Here is a 13,304-nt window from a genome sequence, read left to right on the forward strand (position 1 = left end):
GTTCTAATCTTTTTAAAAAAATAGGGTTACTCTACCTATGAAAAAATCAATACATTAATTAACGTCTTTAAATAAATGTGTGATTAACAGTCTGTCTTAAAACAAAAAATTTTCTCTACCTACATACTATTTTACAGCTCTCCACGATGAATAGAATTATTCACAATAGTCAATCAGCCAAACAAAAAAAAAAAAAAAAACAAACAAAAAAATAAATATTCAAACATGTAAACAAACTTGACTTTTAGTAGTATATAGATTACCCAAAAGTCCAAAAGTATATTACAACTAATAACAAGTAGCCTAATAGGCCTAAATAATAATCTAACAAAATACTTCATGTGTCCGTCATGTAGTATTATTTAGTAAGTTTCTTAAATAAATAGTAAATGACTAAATAGCAGGCCTATAGTATAGTAAATGTAAAAAAAGGTTCCTAGATCTACGTCGTATCTAGATCTAATCTAGAATCTATACTTTATTTAACTTTATTACTTTATTACAAGCTTTTATTTAACTCACTTCCTCGTCAGTCTGTCGTCAGTCTGTCTAGATCGAAATGCTGAAGTGAAAATTCGGAAACTTCTACTTGACTGATACGATTCACATTTGGCACGTGGGTCAAGACATGAAGACAATGCAATCTGAAATTAAATTTGACTTAATTGGATGCCTAATTAATTTTTTATGAATTAATTAAAATGTTGACCGAATTAGTAGGCATGTCTATCCAACCACACCACACGCGTCATCACCTTCAATAGCTGCGCCATCACGTTCAATAGGCGCGCAATGGTTTTTAGTCATGTAACACTATTGTAAATAAAACATGTAAAGTACTGAACAAAAATTCATAAAAAACCGTTTTAATAACAAGCTTTTATGAACTAATGCACTAAAAAGTAGAAAATAAATTATAGACTACTATTTAAATAACTATAAAGAAAAGCGTGGGTCATTTTAGTATCTATAGGATACCTTTATTTATGTTTAGGAAGAGATCCACGCTTTTCTTTATAGTCACTCTTGTGCTTGAAGTCAAAATAAACTAAAGTAGGTGTGTGTATAATTGACTTTTTTATTTGTACATAATATTATAACATCTTCACTATGATATAAAAATAGAATTATATAATAAATCAACGGTCGAAACAAACCATTGCCCGTACAGACGACCATATTGAATATTAAAAACCTCATAGGACGCCATTTTCAATGGTAATCTATCGTTTTGGGTACGTACGTAAAATCGCCCGCGACTAGTAATGTGAAAAACAGGTGACTCCTTAAATTTTAATAATTATTTCACATTTTGAGGAGGATTTGTGTTTTGAAAAATTAAAAAATGTTTCCTTGTTTCATTTATGTACCTGTTTTCAAACAATTGAATTAAAAATTTTCGATAATAAATGAATACTAGCGATGTTTCCAACAGATGCATCCATGCTCATTTACTATAGCAGACATCTTGTTTAAGTTCTTTCTTTGTTAACTTATAGCGCGAGATCAGGGGAAGGCAACTATATTTTACAAATGGCTGCTGTTTATATACTATATAATATAGTATAGTAGGCCGCCTCATTGCTTAGATGGCTGGATTGACCTCTGACCCTGAAACGTCACGCGTCGTTTTCTGATGGTTTTTACGTTTATTTTAGGGTCCAATCCACGACAAATGAAAAAACTGTTAATCTTGCAAATTCTTATCATTATTTTAACACAAGATGCTAATAAAATGGATAATATGCCTTAGAATGCCAGAAAAAAACGCTAGAATTGTAGTTGTAAATAATGAGAGGATTTCCAGTGGAGCACTCTCCGTATAAACTGAACCGCGGCCAAAAACGACCGTATAACGGGGAAAACGGCCCGTATAATGGTAGATTAATATATAATTGAGATATTTACCATGTATATTTACAGTATTATGGATGATCTCTACCAAAAATCCAATTACCCCGTAAGTAACCATGCGACAATTTCTCTCTGCTATTTTTAGTAACGTTGCGTCATTGTTACGCTAGTTGCCAGACAGAAACAACTAGTTTTTGTTTTTTACGGAATGAACTGTTAAGTCTAGTATTTTAATTATAATTCAATTGTAGCATGTGTGGAAAAAGTAAAATTATGGACATTATTATTGTATTAGTAATTTTATTAGTATATTGATTTTTTCTTCACTGTGGGCCGACAGTTGCTGCATTCGTGACCGGTGGTTAACCTCGTCAACGCTGCGTGGCCTATGCCGGTCGAGGGCCAAGAACGCTGATTTGTCATTCATTTTCCATTTTTGATTAATTTTCAAATTCTCTATTTTCTCGTCAACCGAGTAAGCTAGATATTTAAATGAGGTGTCAAATGTTCTCTTAAGGGGTAAGGAAGTTAATGGTGTATTTGAAATAACAGAATATTTTATTTTAAAAAATCCATAATTCAACCTATAGTATAGGCCTATAGGAAATCCTGCTCGCAAACACTGCTGTTAAAAGTTAATTTCTTGACTATAGGGTAAAGGAGGGCGTTAAGAGCCACACTTTTTAGAACCTGTACATTTTTAAAGATTTCTACTAATCTAAGAATTTTTTAGTATTGAAAATATGGCAAAATTATTCTAACATATCTTACACAATATAAAAATAATAACAAAGTGTATTAAATATACTTTAAATGGGTTTAATTGAACATTTATTGTCATACCCCCAAAATCAGCATTTGGGGTGAAAGGAGCCGGGCGATGGGGCAATAAGTATTATCTCCTTGTTTAGACTAACACCGCAATAAAAATAATAATTTCTAACCCCAAAATAGTTAATGCTGTGTACACACACTTTAACTGATACTAGCTATCACTAGGCCCCAATGGGCCCAGTCTACAATTGATACAATTGCAGGTGTACATAGGGCCTAAGCCCTAAAGTCTAGTAGTTTGCAGTAGGCACATTAGTATGCCTAGTGTGTAGCTAGTATACTAGTGTGTAGCTGTCCAGAGTTAACATTCTTGTATGTAAAAAGGGGTGGTACTAACTAATCTGCCTTAATGCTTTCCCCTGATAAGCCATGTGTGCTATACATTACATAACAGGTGAGAAATGTTGAGGGGAGAGCAGTAGTATTGGTTTCCCCTTTGTTCTCCTTGCTGGACGCTGAGGGCCATAAATTACATAAGGAGGTGCTATCTCTGGTTGGTTGAGATCTAAGAACTAAGTCCATGTTACCTACAAAGAGATGAAGTTTTATGGTGGGTTAGATACAGGTAGGGGCTGGGTATCATTGGGGTGAGAAATTGTGAGGGGAGAGCAGTGGTACTGGATTCCCCTTGTTCTCCTTGCTGGACCCTGAGGGCCATAAATTACATAAGGAGATGCTATCTCTGGTTGGCTGAGATCTAAGAACTAAGTCCATGTTACCTACAAAGAGATGAAGTTTTATGGTGGGTTAGATACAGGTGGGGGCTGGGTATCATTGGGGTGAGAAATTGTGATGGGAGAGCAGTGGTACTGATTCCTCTTTGGTCTCCACCCTGCTAGACCATGAAGGTCATATATTACATAACATGCCACCCCAGATTGTCTGAGATCTGTAGAAGTTTTATGGTTGGTTAGAAACAGGTAGGGCTGAGTCAGCTGTATTGCCCCTTAGGGGTAATAAGTACATGTACCAGTTTAAAATTACCTTGCTAACATCAGATGGCTGAATTTTTACTTTTTAGCAGGTTAGAATTGTATTTCTATCATTTAGACACAAGTCTGTTTAACAATTAATACATTTTGTGTTAACTATTCCTATACCAGTGTCATATTCAGTGGTCTAATAAATGAGAAACTTGCACTTAGGGTTTCAAGAGCCACATAACAGTATCTGTTATAACTTTTCTAAACAGGCAAGCTAGTGGACAAAATTAATGTATTCATGTAGATTTAGTTATTATCTATCATGTAGATTTAGTTATTATCTAACAAATAAAACCATTATGGTAATGATCAGTCAAGTTTTACTCTGATAATGATACAAACTTTATAGCATGGTAAAATGGGACAAATGTCGGCCATTTTGTTTTGGCACCAATAAGGGACGGAGTGGTCTAGCGGTAGAGAGCTGGACTGCTAACCCGTAAGTCTCGAATTCGAATCCGGGTTCAAGTCAGTAGACCGTCCCTGAGTCCACCCAACTCTGATGGGTACCTAACTTATGTTAGGGAAAGTAAAAGCGGCTGGGCATAGTGCTGACCACACTATCTCTTCATATGCCGAGGTCACAGAAACAAGTGAACTCTACTTCACTTGCCCCATAGACCGCCAGGTTTGAAAGGGAAACTTTACTTTTACCAATAATCACTGTGCAAAAAAAATTCACCAAAATAAAACTATTCTAGCCATAGCTATAAAAATAGTGTTAAAATGTACAACAACCAATGCTCTAATACAGGAACAAAGAATGGGCTTGAAAAATTCATTTGGTTTATTACAAAGTAAAGTTTCCCAAGTTATGTCTATTTGGAAAAAAAGTTCACAAAATGGTTTTATGGAGATGAGAAATTTTAGGGAAAGAGCAGTGGGATTAAATCCTGTCTCATCCTCTCCCTATTGGACCAAGTGGGTCATAAATTACATAAAATTAATCCTCTGCTTCTCTGTTATCAAAGAACAGCAGTGGTTGTTACCTCAGAAGTAGATTAGCAGTGTTATTGGGGGTTTTGTGGGGGTGGGGTGTTGATTGGGGCTTAATACCACACGGCTCTTAACGCCCTCCTTTACCCTATTGATATATTTGGCTATTGATTTAGGTTATTTATTCATTTATCTATAATATTTGACACAAATATATCAAAATATACTTCTATTACAGCCTTGACAATGAGGTAACTTTTTCGTACATTACTAGCCGCGGGCGATTTTACGTACCCAAAACGATAGATTACCGCCATTTTATAATAATTAATAATAGCGATACTCATTAATTATAAAATTTGTTATTTTTCGATTTAAACATTACCAATGAAAACTAGAGATCAATCTCTAATCAATCAAATACTTAATTTGTTGATAATAAACTCATTTGGAGCTTAATTACTGATTTTTATTTATGGACACCAGCGAGAAAAGTCTCAAAGGTATTTGAGAGGAGCATAAATTAATTTAAAAATCAGGCACGGCGTAGTTACAATTAATATGGTTATAAAATCCTGTCTGTATGGTTTTTTTCGGACTTTACTAAAGATTGGGTGTATTTGATGTTTTTAAAATTTTCGGTAACTAAATAAAAATTTAAAAAAAAAAAGCAAAAAAAATTTGGTTTTCACATGTAATGTACACGTTGTAAGCTAAAAATAGAAAAAATAGGTCATGGTGTTTAAATTTGCATAGTTATCTAAAAACTTGATCTGCAAAGTTTTGTAAACCAAAATAACTATAAAGTGGGGCTGTCAGAAATCGATCACGGAGTTCCTTTACAGCCAATCAATGTTTGTCTTACAAAAGTGAAACATTGGGTTATAACTTAGGCTTGATGAAAATAAATAGAAATGTAGCCTTAAACTCAACAAATTATTTTCAAGTTCTCTGGATCTGCAACTTGTATAGCATTGATTCTAAAATATTACATTTCTGAATTAATTTTAGGCTTAAGTTTTTCATAAAATTTTATCTTTTATTAGTTTTGTGGTCCTAAAACTAAAAAAAGCACATTTTTATTCCATGTCAACAACATTACGGTAGGAATCTCGTCAACTCGCTGGTGTCCATTGGCCACTCCCAGCATTGCAAGCCAAACAATCCGTGACAACCATATGCCTATCTGAAGAGAAGAACTCTGCAGGGTTGACCTTGCAGCTGATTTGATTTTAGCAGAATATGCACAGTACATTTTATTTTATTACCACATTTCTATTCATATGGACACTGTCTTCGTCAGAATAAAAATCGCAAGATGGAATTAGATCTAGATCTATATTTTTAAAAATATTTGATTTCCTTTTTTTAATGGAAGGATGTTTAAAAAGGAAAACTAAACCCAGATTAATGAATTTGATGACCAATATGCGTCAATAAAATATGTTTAAGAATATAGAATAGATCTAAACTTTTCAAAGATATTCTATCCCATCCATGTTTTATTAACTAGTGTAAGTGTTTTAGCAATGCTTAATCTGGGCAATTTATAAAATTCTAGTGATTTCATTGTAAAATGAATCGGTAATCTATCGTTTTGGGTACGTAAAATCGCCCGCGGCTATTAATGTACGAAAACGTTACGTCATTGTCAAGGCTGTAATAGAAGTATATTGTGATATGTTTGTGTCAAATAAAACAAGATAAATGAATAATAAACCTAAATCAATGGCTAAATATATCAATATAGGCCAGAAATTAACTTTAAACAGCAGTGTCTACAAGCAAGGTTTGCTATATAAACAGCAGCCATTTGTAAAATAGAGTGACTTCCGCCTGAATCTTGCGCTTTAAGTCTATAAAAATAAAACTTTAACAAGATGGCTGCTATAGTTAATGAGCATGGTTGCATCTGTTGGAAACATCACTAGTCTTCATTTATTACTGAAAAGTTTTAATTCAATTGTTTAAAAACAGGTACATAAATGAAACAAGGAAACATTTTTGTATTTTTAAAACATAAATCCTCCTCAAAATGTGAAATAATTATTAAAATGTAAGGAGTCACCTGTTTTTCACATTACTAGTCGCGGGCGATTTTACGTACCCAAAACGATAGATTACCAATGAATCTAACCCTCCTCTCTCACTGGACTTGGGACAGGTGTGTTATTCACAAAGTTTCGCCGATGCGAAACATGTCCTAGTCTATGCGTACTTGGTTTACTAAGTACTAATTAGTAATGTAAACTTAGACCCAACGCTAAAGTCATTTAATTTATCAGGCCTCTAAAATCGTAATAATATTAACATCATTAAGCCTAATAAATGTATCAACGAAGACCAGTGAAAATAATATTATAATTAGCCTAATTAAAATTTATGAAATTAATAAGAATTAAGACAAATTAATTAAGCTATAACAAATTTGAAAACAAATAATTAGGCCTAAATACTAATTCCAGGGATCAACAAAAAAAAAAATAACAGATTGTTGTGGTTTTAGAGTCATAGTATAATCCAAAAGCAAGGTGAAATATCCATAATTAGGCTTAATTAGTCTAATTACGCTAGCAAAATAAGCTGAAAAAAATTATGCCAGGACCACGCATCCATTGAAATTAAGAATACAACCTTTTTAGTTGTGATAGGGCCACCTAGACAAACGTCTCCTGCCCAATAGCAGTCATGTGGGTCATACAATTTTGACCTTTGATGTTGACTGTTTTAGAGAATTTGTAAAAAGAAAAACCGCATGTAACATTCGATTTATTTTTCCACAGACTGCTAAATTTAATATTTATATCTAATATTGATGTACTTTCGGTCACCGATCTACATCGTAGTAACTAATATTTAAAAAGATATACGAATGTTTATCGGCACCACTTTTTTACCTTCGGTCTTCATTATGCAAAGTAATTTATAGAGTTTCTCTGGCATATTTGGCACTGCCATCTATAATTAGTTTACATCACGTGAAAAAAACTCGATTTTTCATGAGGTAAACCCTTTTAAAACTAATTCCTAGAAAGTCACTTGAGCATATAAGAAAAATGTCCGAAACTAAGCATCCGCTTAGGTAGCCATGTTGTTGTTAGCAACGAACCACTCCCACTAGGTTTGTGAGTATTGCTAATAATAATCTAAACGCCGGTTCCGGAAAAGGTGAAGAGGTTGGATGGGCTTTGACGGACTGATTGATTGAGTAATAATAAAACACTTCCCCAGAGTAAAAAACATTTTTAGAGCTTACATTTAAGCATTTAAAAACCTGATTATCAATGGAGTGTGACTCAGTGTAGTATAAGTAGTGTAGTTCATGTAGTAGTATTAGTACTGACTTAGTGGGGTAAAATTATGCCGATGGCTGAGAAAGTTGGATGAGGTCTCATAATAATAATATTAATCAATATTAATAGTCATCATAACTCTTCTCGGTAAAACCTTAGTTTAGCATCATAATTTCCAAAGCAGCTACTAGCTTATAATGTGCGATACAGGTAACTAATGAATATTTCTTTCATTCGACCATATTTATGACATATTTTACATAATATAACAGATAAATGAATAACAAATTACAATCTATGACCAAACCAGCCAAAAATATCCTGGAATAAACTTTAAACTACCCAGTTCGAGACAACAATGAGTAAATACAAGCAGCAGCCATGTTTCAAAAACAATAATAGAGTAGTTTCCCTTGAAAAATTGTCTATTCGCATGTCTGTTGTGTTGATTTTGTTGTTTAATATGGTTATTTTGTATTGTTTTAATATATGCCTGTATAGTAATTTTTCTTTTTTTTTTCAATATAGTTGACATGAATGACTAATAGACCTTTTCATACTTAATAGTGTGCATCCAAGACCACAACAATTGTTGTGAGGTCGAACTTTCTAGAATCTTGGGTATTCTTGAGGCTGTCTCTCTGGAGTTATGGCTTTCACTTTTGATGGGATAGATTCCGATAGATGTTCACATTTTGGCAGTTATTTATTATATTCATATTGTCTATCAGCTGGACAAAAATAAAAAAAATAGGTTCCTGAATAATTTAAGTTCCTTCAAATATTGTTACTGTCCTGTGGGAGGCTAGTTTTTAAAATAAACTTAGGGACTAGCAATATAAAATACATAGAGAAGACCAGTGCTGGGCTAGGGCATCATCATGGCGGATGTAAACATCATGTTTGTGCAACTTCTCTATTAGTTTGACCAAGAAAATTGTATACATTTCATAGTGTAGGTCTTGATAAGTAAATTTATAAAATCTAGATCTAAGTCAAATTTGAATGAAAAAGTTCATTTCTTTATATTCTAAAACTGGAAGAGGACACCATTGGTGTAGTGTTCATTCCGTAGTTTAAAATAGCTAAGCCAGTTTAGTAGAGTAACAGTGTCGTCCCCTAGCCTTCCTTGCACTACCTCTAAACAAATTAATAAATCCATATATACAAAACATTTATGCATGCACATATATTAGTTCCCAGCCATACGAATAAAATAGCATTGAAAGTTTTTACAATTGTTGCAAGAAATTACAAGTCCTATTGTGTACAAATATTGTCACTAAACTACAAAAGGTGCAAATTAGTGCCAAGCTGCCTAAAGAAATCAAGTGTTTATTAAGCTGTTTATGACAGTTTAGAACTGTAATTAAAATTAATTTTTAACACTTTTTATTACATATTTGGATAAGATTAAGCACTTATTACTTACATTTAAAAACTAACAAAAGCAAATCAAGTTTTGATTTTTGTTATTAATATCTTAGTATTTCTATTTTTAACAATAATTTTTAAGAAACTGGTAGCTTCAGATATTATTGTGCAGTCCTGATTACTTTGCATAACTGGTTGTCTATTTTAAAATTACATCTGACTGAGTAATCATTAGTAATCAGACTGACAAAAGTCTGGCATGTGTTACAAATTTTGCCATGTTATTAGTAATAAGTTGTTTTGATTATTTAACCACCAGTTTAACATTTACATTTTTTAAATCATCAGTTCATATCTAAGAAGCTGTCCAGCATGGAGGTGGAAACAGATGTGTTAGCTGCAGTTTCATCTACTGTAGATATACAGTCAAATGAATTAACAGAGTTTTCATCTTCTGAAGATTTGAAACCAGATATATCGACCATATTTTCATCTTCTGCTGGCATCAAAACAGAATTATTGACATTTATTAATTTCCAGGATATAAAACCTAACATGTCATTTAAAACTTATCAAGATGTTAAACCTGATAATACATTTTCAATTGAAAAAAATAATAAGAAACCAGCTGCATCAGCAGTATTTTCAACATCTGAAAATTTAAAACCAGAATTATCACCTAATGAAAATTTAAAACAAGATTTCACAACAGAATTTTTATTTTTTGAGGATAAACAAGAAAATGTACTTAAAGAAAATCTACAGTTGTCTAGGGACAACGGAAATAAAATTGTTTATCATCAAACATTTTCACAAAGTTCTGAAAGTAATATGCATAAAAATGTTCATTCTGAAGATAAGCCATATGAGTGTGAGATTTGTCTTAAACAGTTTTCTCAAATTTCTCAATTTAGAAGACATAAAAAGATTCATTCAGGAGAAAAACCACATGAATGTGATGTTTGTCATAAAAGGTTCTCTAGAATTTCTGATTTAAAAATTCATAAAAATTTTCATTCTGGAGATAAACCATATGAATGTGATGTTTGTCATAAAAGGTTTTCTCAAAGTTCTAACTTAAATCAACATAATAGGATTCATTCAGGAATAAGGCCATATGAATGTGATGTTTGTATGAAAAGATTTTTATATAGTTCGAATTTAAGAAAACATATAACTGTTCATTTAGGTGAAAGGTCACATGAATGTGATGCTTGTCATAAAAGGTTTTATACCAATTCTGATTTAAGAACACATAAAAAGATTCATTCTGGAGATAAACCACATGAGTGTGATGTTTGTCATAAAAGGTTTTCTCAAAGTTCTCATTTAAGAAGACATAAAAATATTCATTCTGGAGATCAACCACATGAGTGTGATGTTTGTCATAAAAGGTTTTCTCAAAGTTCTCATTTAAGAACACATAAAAATATTCATTCAGGAGATAAACCACATGAATGTGATGTTTGTCATAAAAGGTTTTCTCAAAGTTCTCATTTAAGAGAACATAAAAAAGTTCATTCAGGAGATAAACCACATGAATGTGATGTTTGTCATAAAAAGTTTTCTCGAAGTGGTCATTTAAGAGGACATAAAATGGTTCATTCTGGTGAAAGGCCACATGAATGTGATGTTTGTCAGAAAAGGTTTTCTCAAATTTCTATTTTAAGAACACATAAAAAGATTCATTCTGGAGATAAACCACATGAATGTGATGTTTGTCAGAAAAGGTTTTCAGATAGTTCTTACTTAAGTAAACATAAAAGGGTTCATTCAGGAGAAAGGCATCATGAATGTGATGTTTGTCATAAAAGGTTTTCTTTAAGTTCTAATTTAAGAGCACATAAAAAGATTCATTCAGATGAAAGGCCACCTGAATCACGATGAATGTGATGTTTGTCCTATAAGGTTTGCCTTGAAATGTGATTTATTAAGAGATGATTTTGTTCTTTTGGGAAAAAGCCATATGAATTTGCTGTTTGTTCTAAATGATTTACTTAAAATAGTTATTTAACTACACATAAAAAGCTTTTTTTTTGGCTATAAATGGTTTCTTCAACGTTCTCAATTAAGTGCACATAAAAAAGTTCATTCAGGAGACAAGCCACATAAATGTGGTATTTGTCATTAAAGATTTTTTAGAAGTATTAGTCTAAATGGTGTTTTTCTCAAGGGATTATCTAAAATATCTAATTTAAATACTCTAAAAATTCATTCTATAAGTAAGACAGAGGAATGTGATGTTGGTAAGGAAATGTTTTTTTTTTTTGTCAAAGAAATTCATCATAACTTAAAAGAAATTTAATGTCATTTTTTAACGTAAACAATATCTATAGCAAATTTTACTATTAAATTTCTTATAATTTTTTTCTCATAAATTTTTTCACATAAATTTAACTAGTGGTTAACCAAAAGTGGGTCATAGTTAATACATTTTTGTATTATGAAAAGGTTCTTTAGTCAAAGAGTATACCTTGACAATTATTATACATACTGTAAAAAAGAAATTTATTCTATTATTTCACGTGCATGTGTACATTTTTTTCTTTATGTATCCTACTTCTTTTTGTGTTAATGGTAAATATGTATGATTGAAGAAGTAAGCTATCACTTTAGAGACCCAGGGTTTTATTTTTATACCGGCATGGTTTTGTTCAGGCCACGCAGTCAATTTGCCTGTTTCAGATTATATAAAATTGACAATGCACATTCATTGGTACAAGGGAGTTTACCAATTCTGATAAAACACATTAACAATAACAGAAATTAACTAAAATAAAATATGCTGTTCAATTTCAATGTATTATTTACATTTACTAGATGCTTACAATATAAGTACTGAAACACAATTCTCATTCATAACTTTACACATTTACACTACCCACAAACAGCTCAGTAAGACATACAGCAACATGACAGAATATCAGGTTGACAGGTAAAACAACCTCCATTAGACAAGTACAATGACATCAGGCCAGCAGTCACAGTGGCATCTGGCCAATAGATACAGTGACATCAAAACTTCTGAGCAGACAAAATATTTTTTGTAAAAACTTTTTCATCTTTTGCTAAATGTCCTTAATCATTATATTTAGAGGTATAGAATCACAAATCATATGATCAAACTCTACTGGATGCAATGTATAACTCAAACAGACCATATGTAAAAACTTCCTCTCCCTCCCCACTATTTACATGTCTTATGGAACTAACCCCAAGCTTCATGTTGCTCCAAACATTGCTAAGGCTTATGGTTGCTTCCTTATTTTTGCTAGATGTTTTTTTTTAAATTTATTTAAATGCAATTGTAACATGTTATATATAGATTTTTATCTTTCTTCACACCTTCTCAATATGAACTTTATGCCAAATCTCAGACTCCTCTCTGCATGTGATTGAAAAGAGTATAAAATAATTTTCTTCACATATTCATTTAGGCTATGCAATTTGTAGATTAACCACACATTTCAATGTCATAAATTAACATTTAATTTTTTACAACAACAGCATACAAATTATAAATTTGAAGAAAAGAAAGACTAAAGCTGCAATCATTACATTTTGGTATCTTAGTTTTAACATGTGAATTTTCATTGTGTTTTAATTTAATATTCCTTATTAAAAAAAAAAAGCCTTGTAATGTAAATTTTAAAATAGTGAATCATTTGAAATTTTAATGAAACTTTTAATAATAAAAAATGGCTAAAGTGTAAGTCAATTTTTATTATTATTTTTTTAAACAACACTTTATGTACATAAACATAAATTCCAATGAGGCCAGTGTGTTTTGAATGCTGGGGTGTATTTTACTCTCTTGTGATGCTCCAAAGCCTGTACTTGCAAGTTAGGTAAGGTCAGTGTCAGATAACTTTTGCTTGTTAGGACTCCAGTTACAAAAGAAACATTTGACATTTTAAACACTTGTTTTACTGTGTTTTTATCAATTACAAGTAAAATAAAAAATGTTCTGCAGTCGTGAGTCGTTTCTCAAAAACAATGGTTTTGATATAGGCCTAAACTGTATAGCCCA

The 13,304-nt window shown here is 31.9% G+C and overlaps 1 protein-coding gene across 2 annotated transcripts; it reads left to right on the forward strand.

Moving 5' to 3' along the window:
• The first annotated feature begins 1,018 nt into the window (after window positions 1-1,018).
• Window positions 1,019-12,821, forward strand: LOC131935792 (zinc finger protein 883-like). Of its 2 annotated transcripts, none has more exons than XM_059292445.1 (2): window positions 1,019-1,057; window positions 9,623-12,821. In XM_059292445.1, exon 2 carries the CDS (start codon window positions 9,647-9,649, stop codon window positions 11,159-11,161), a length of 1,515 nt encoding a protein of 504 aa, XP_059148428.1. In that variant the 5' UTR covers window positions 1,019-1,057; window positions 9,623-9,646; the 3' UTR covers window positions 11,162-12,821. The 2 variants fall into 2 exon arrangements, with proteins under 2 accessions (XP_059148428.1, XP_059148427.1); XM_059292444.1 differs by lacking the exon at window positions 1,019-1,057 and adding an exon at window positions 9,221-9,265.
• Window positions 12,822-13,304: the final 483 nt, after the last annotated feature.

The sequence above is a fragment of the Physella acuta genome, unplaced genomic scaffold (assembly GCF_028476545.2).
Source record: "Physella acuta isolate Inbredline_101_S28 unplaced genomic scaffold, ASM2847654v3 ptg000160l, whole genome shotgun sequence".
Classification (NCBI taxonomy): Eukaryota; Metazoa; Mollusca; class Gastropoda; family Physidae; genus Physella; species Physella acuta.

Excerpts from the sequence above, each read along its gene's own strand:
- LOC131935792 (XM_059292445.1), top strand. The coding sequence starts at position 9,647 with ATGGAGGTGGAAACAGATGTGTTAGCTGCAGTTTCATCTACTGTAGAT.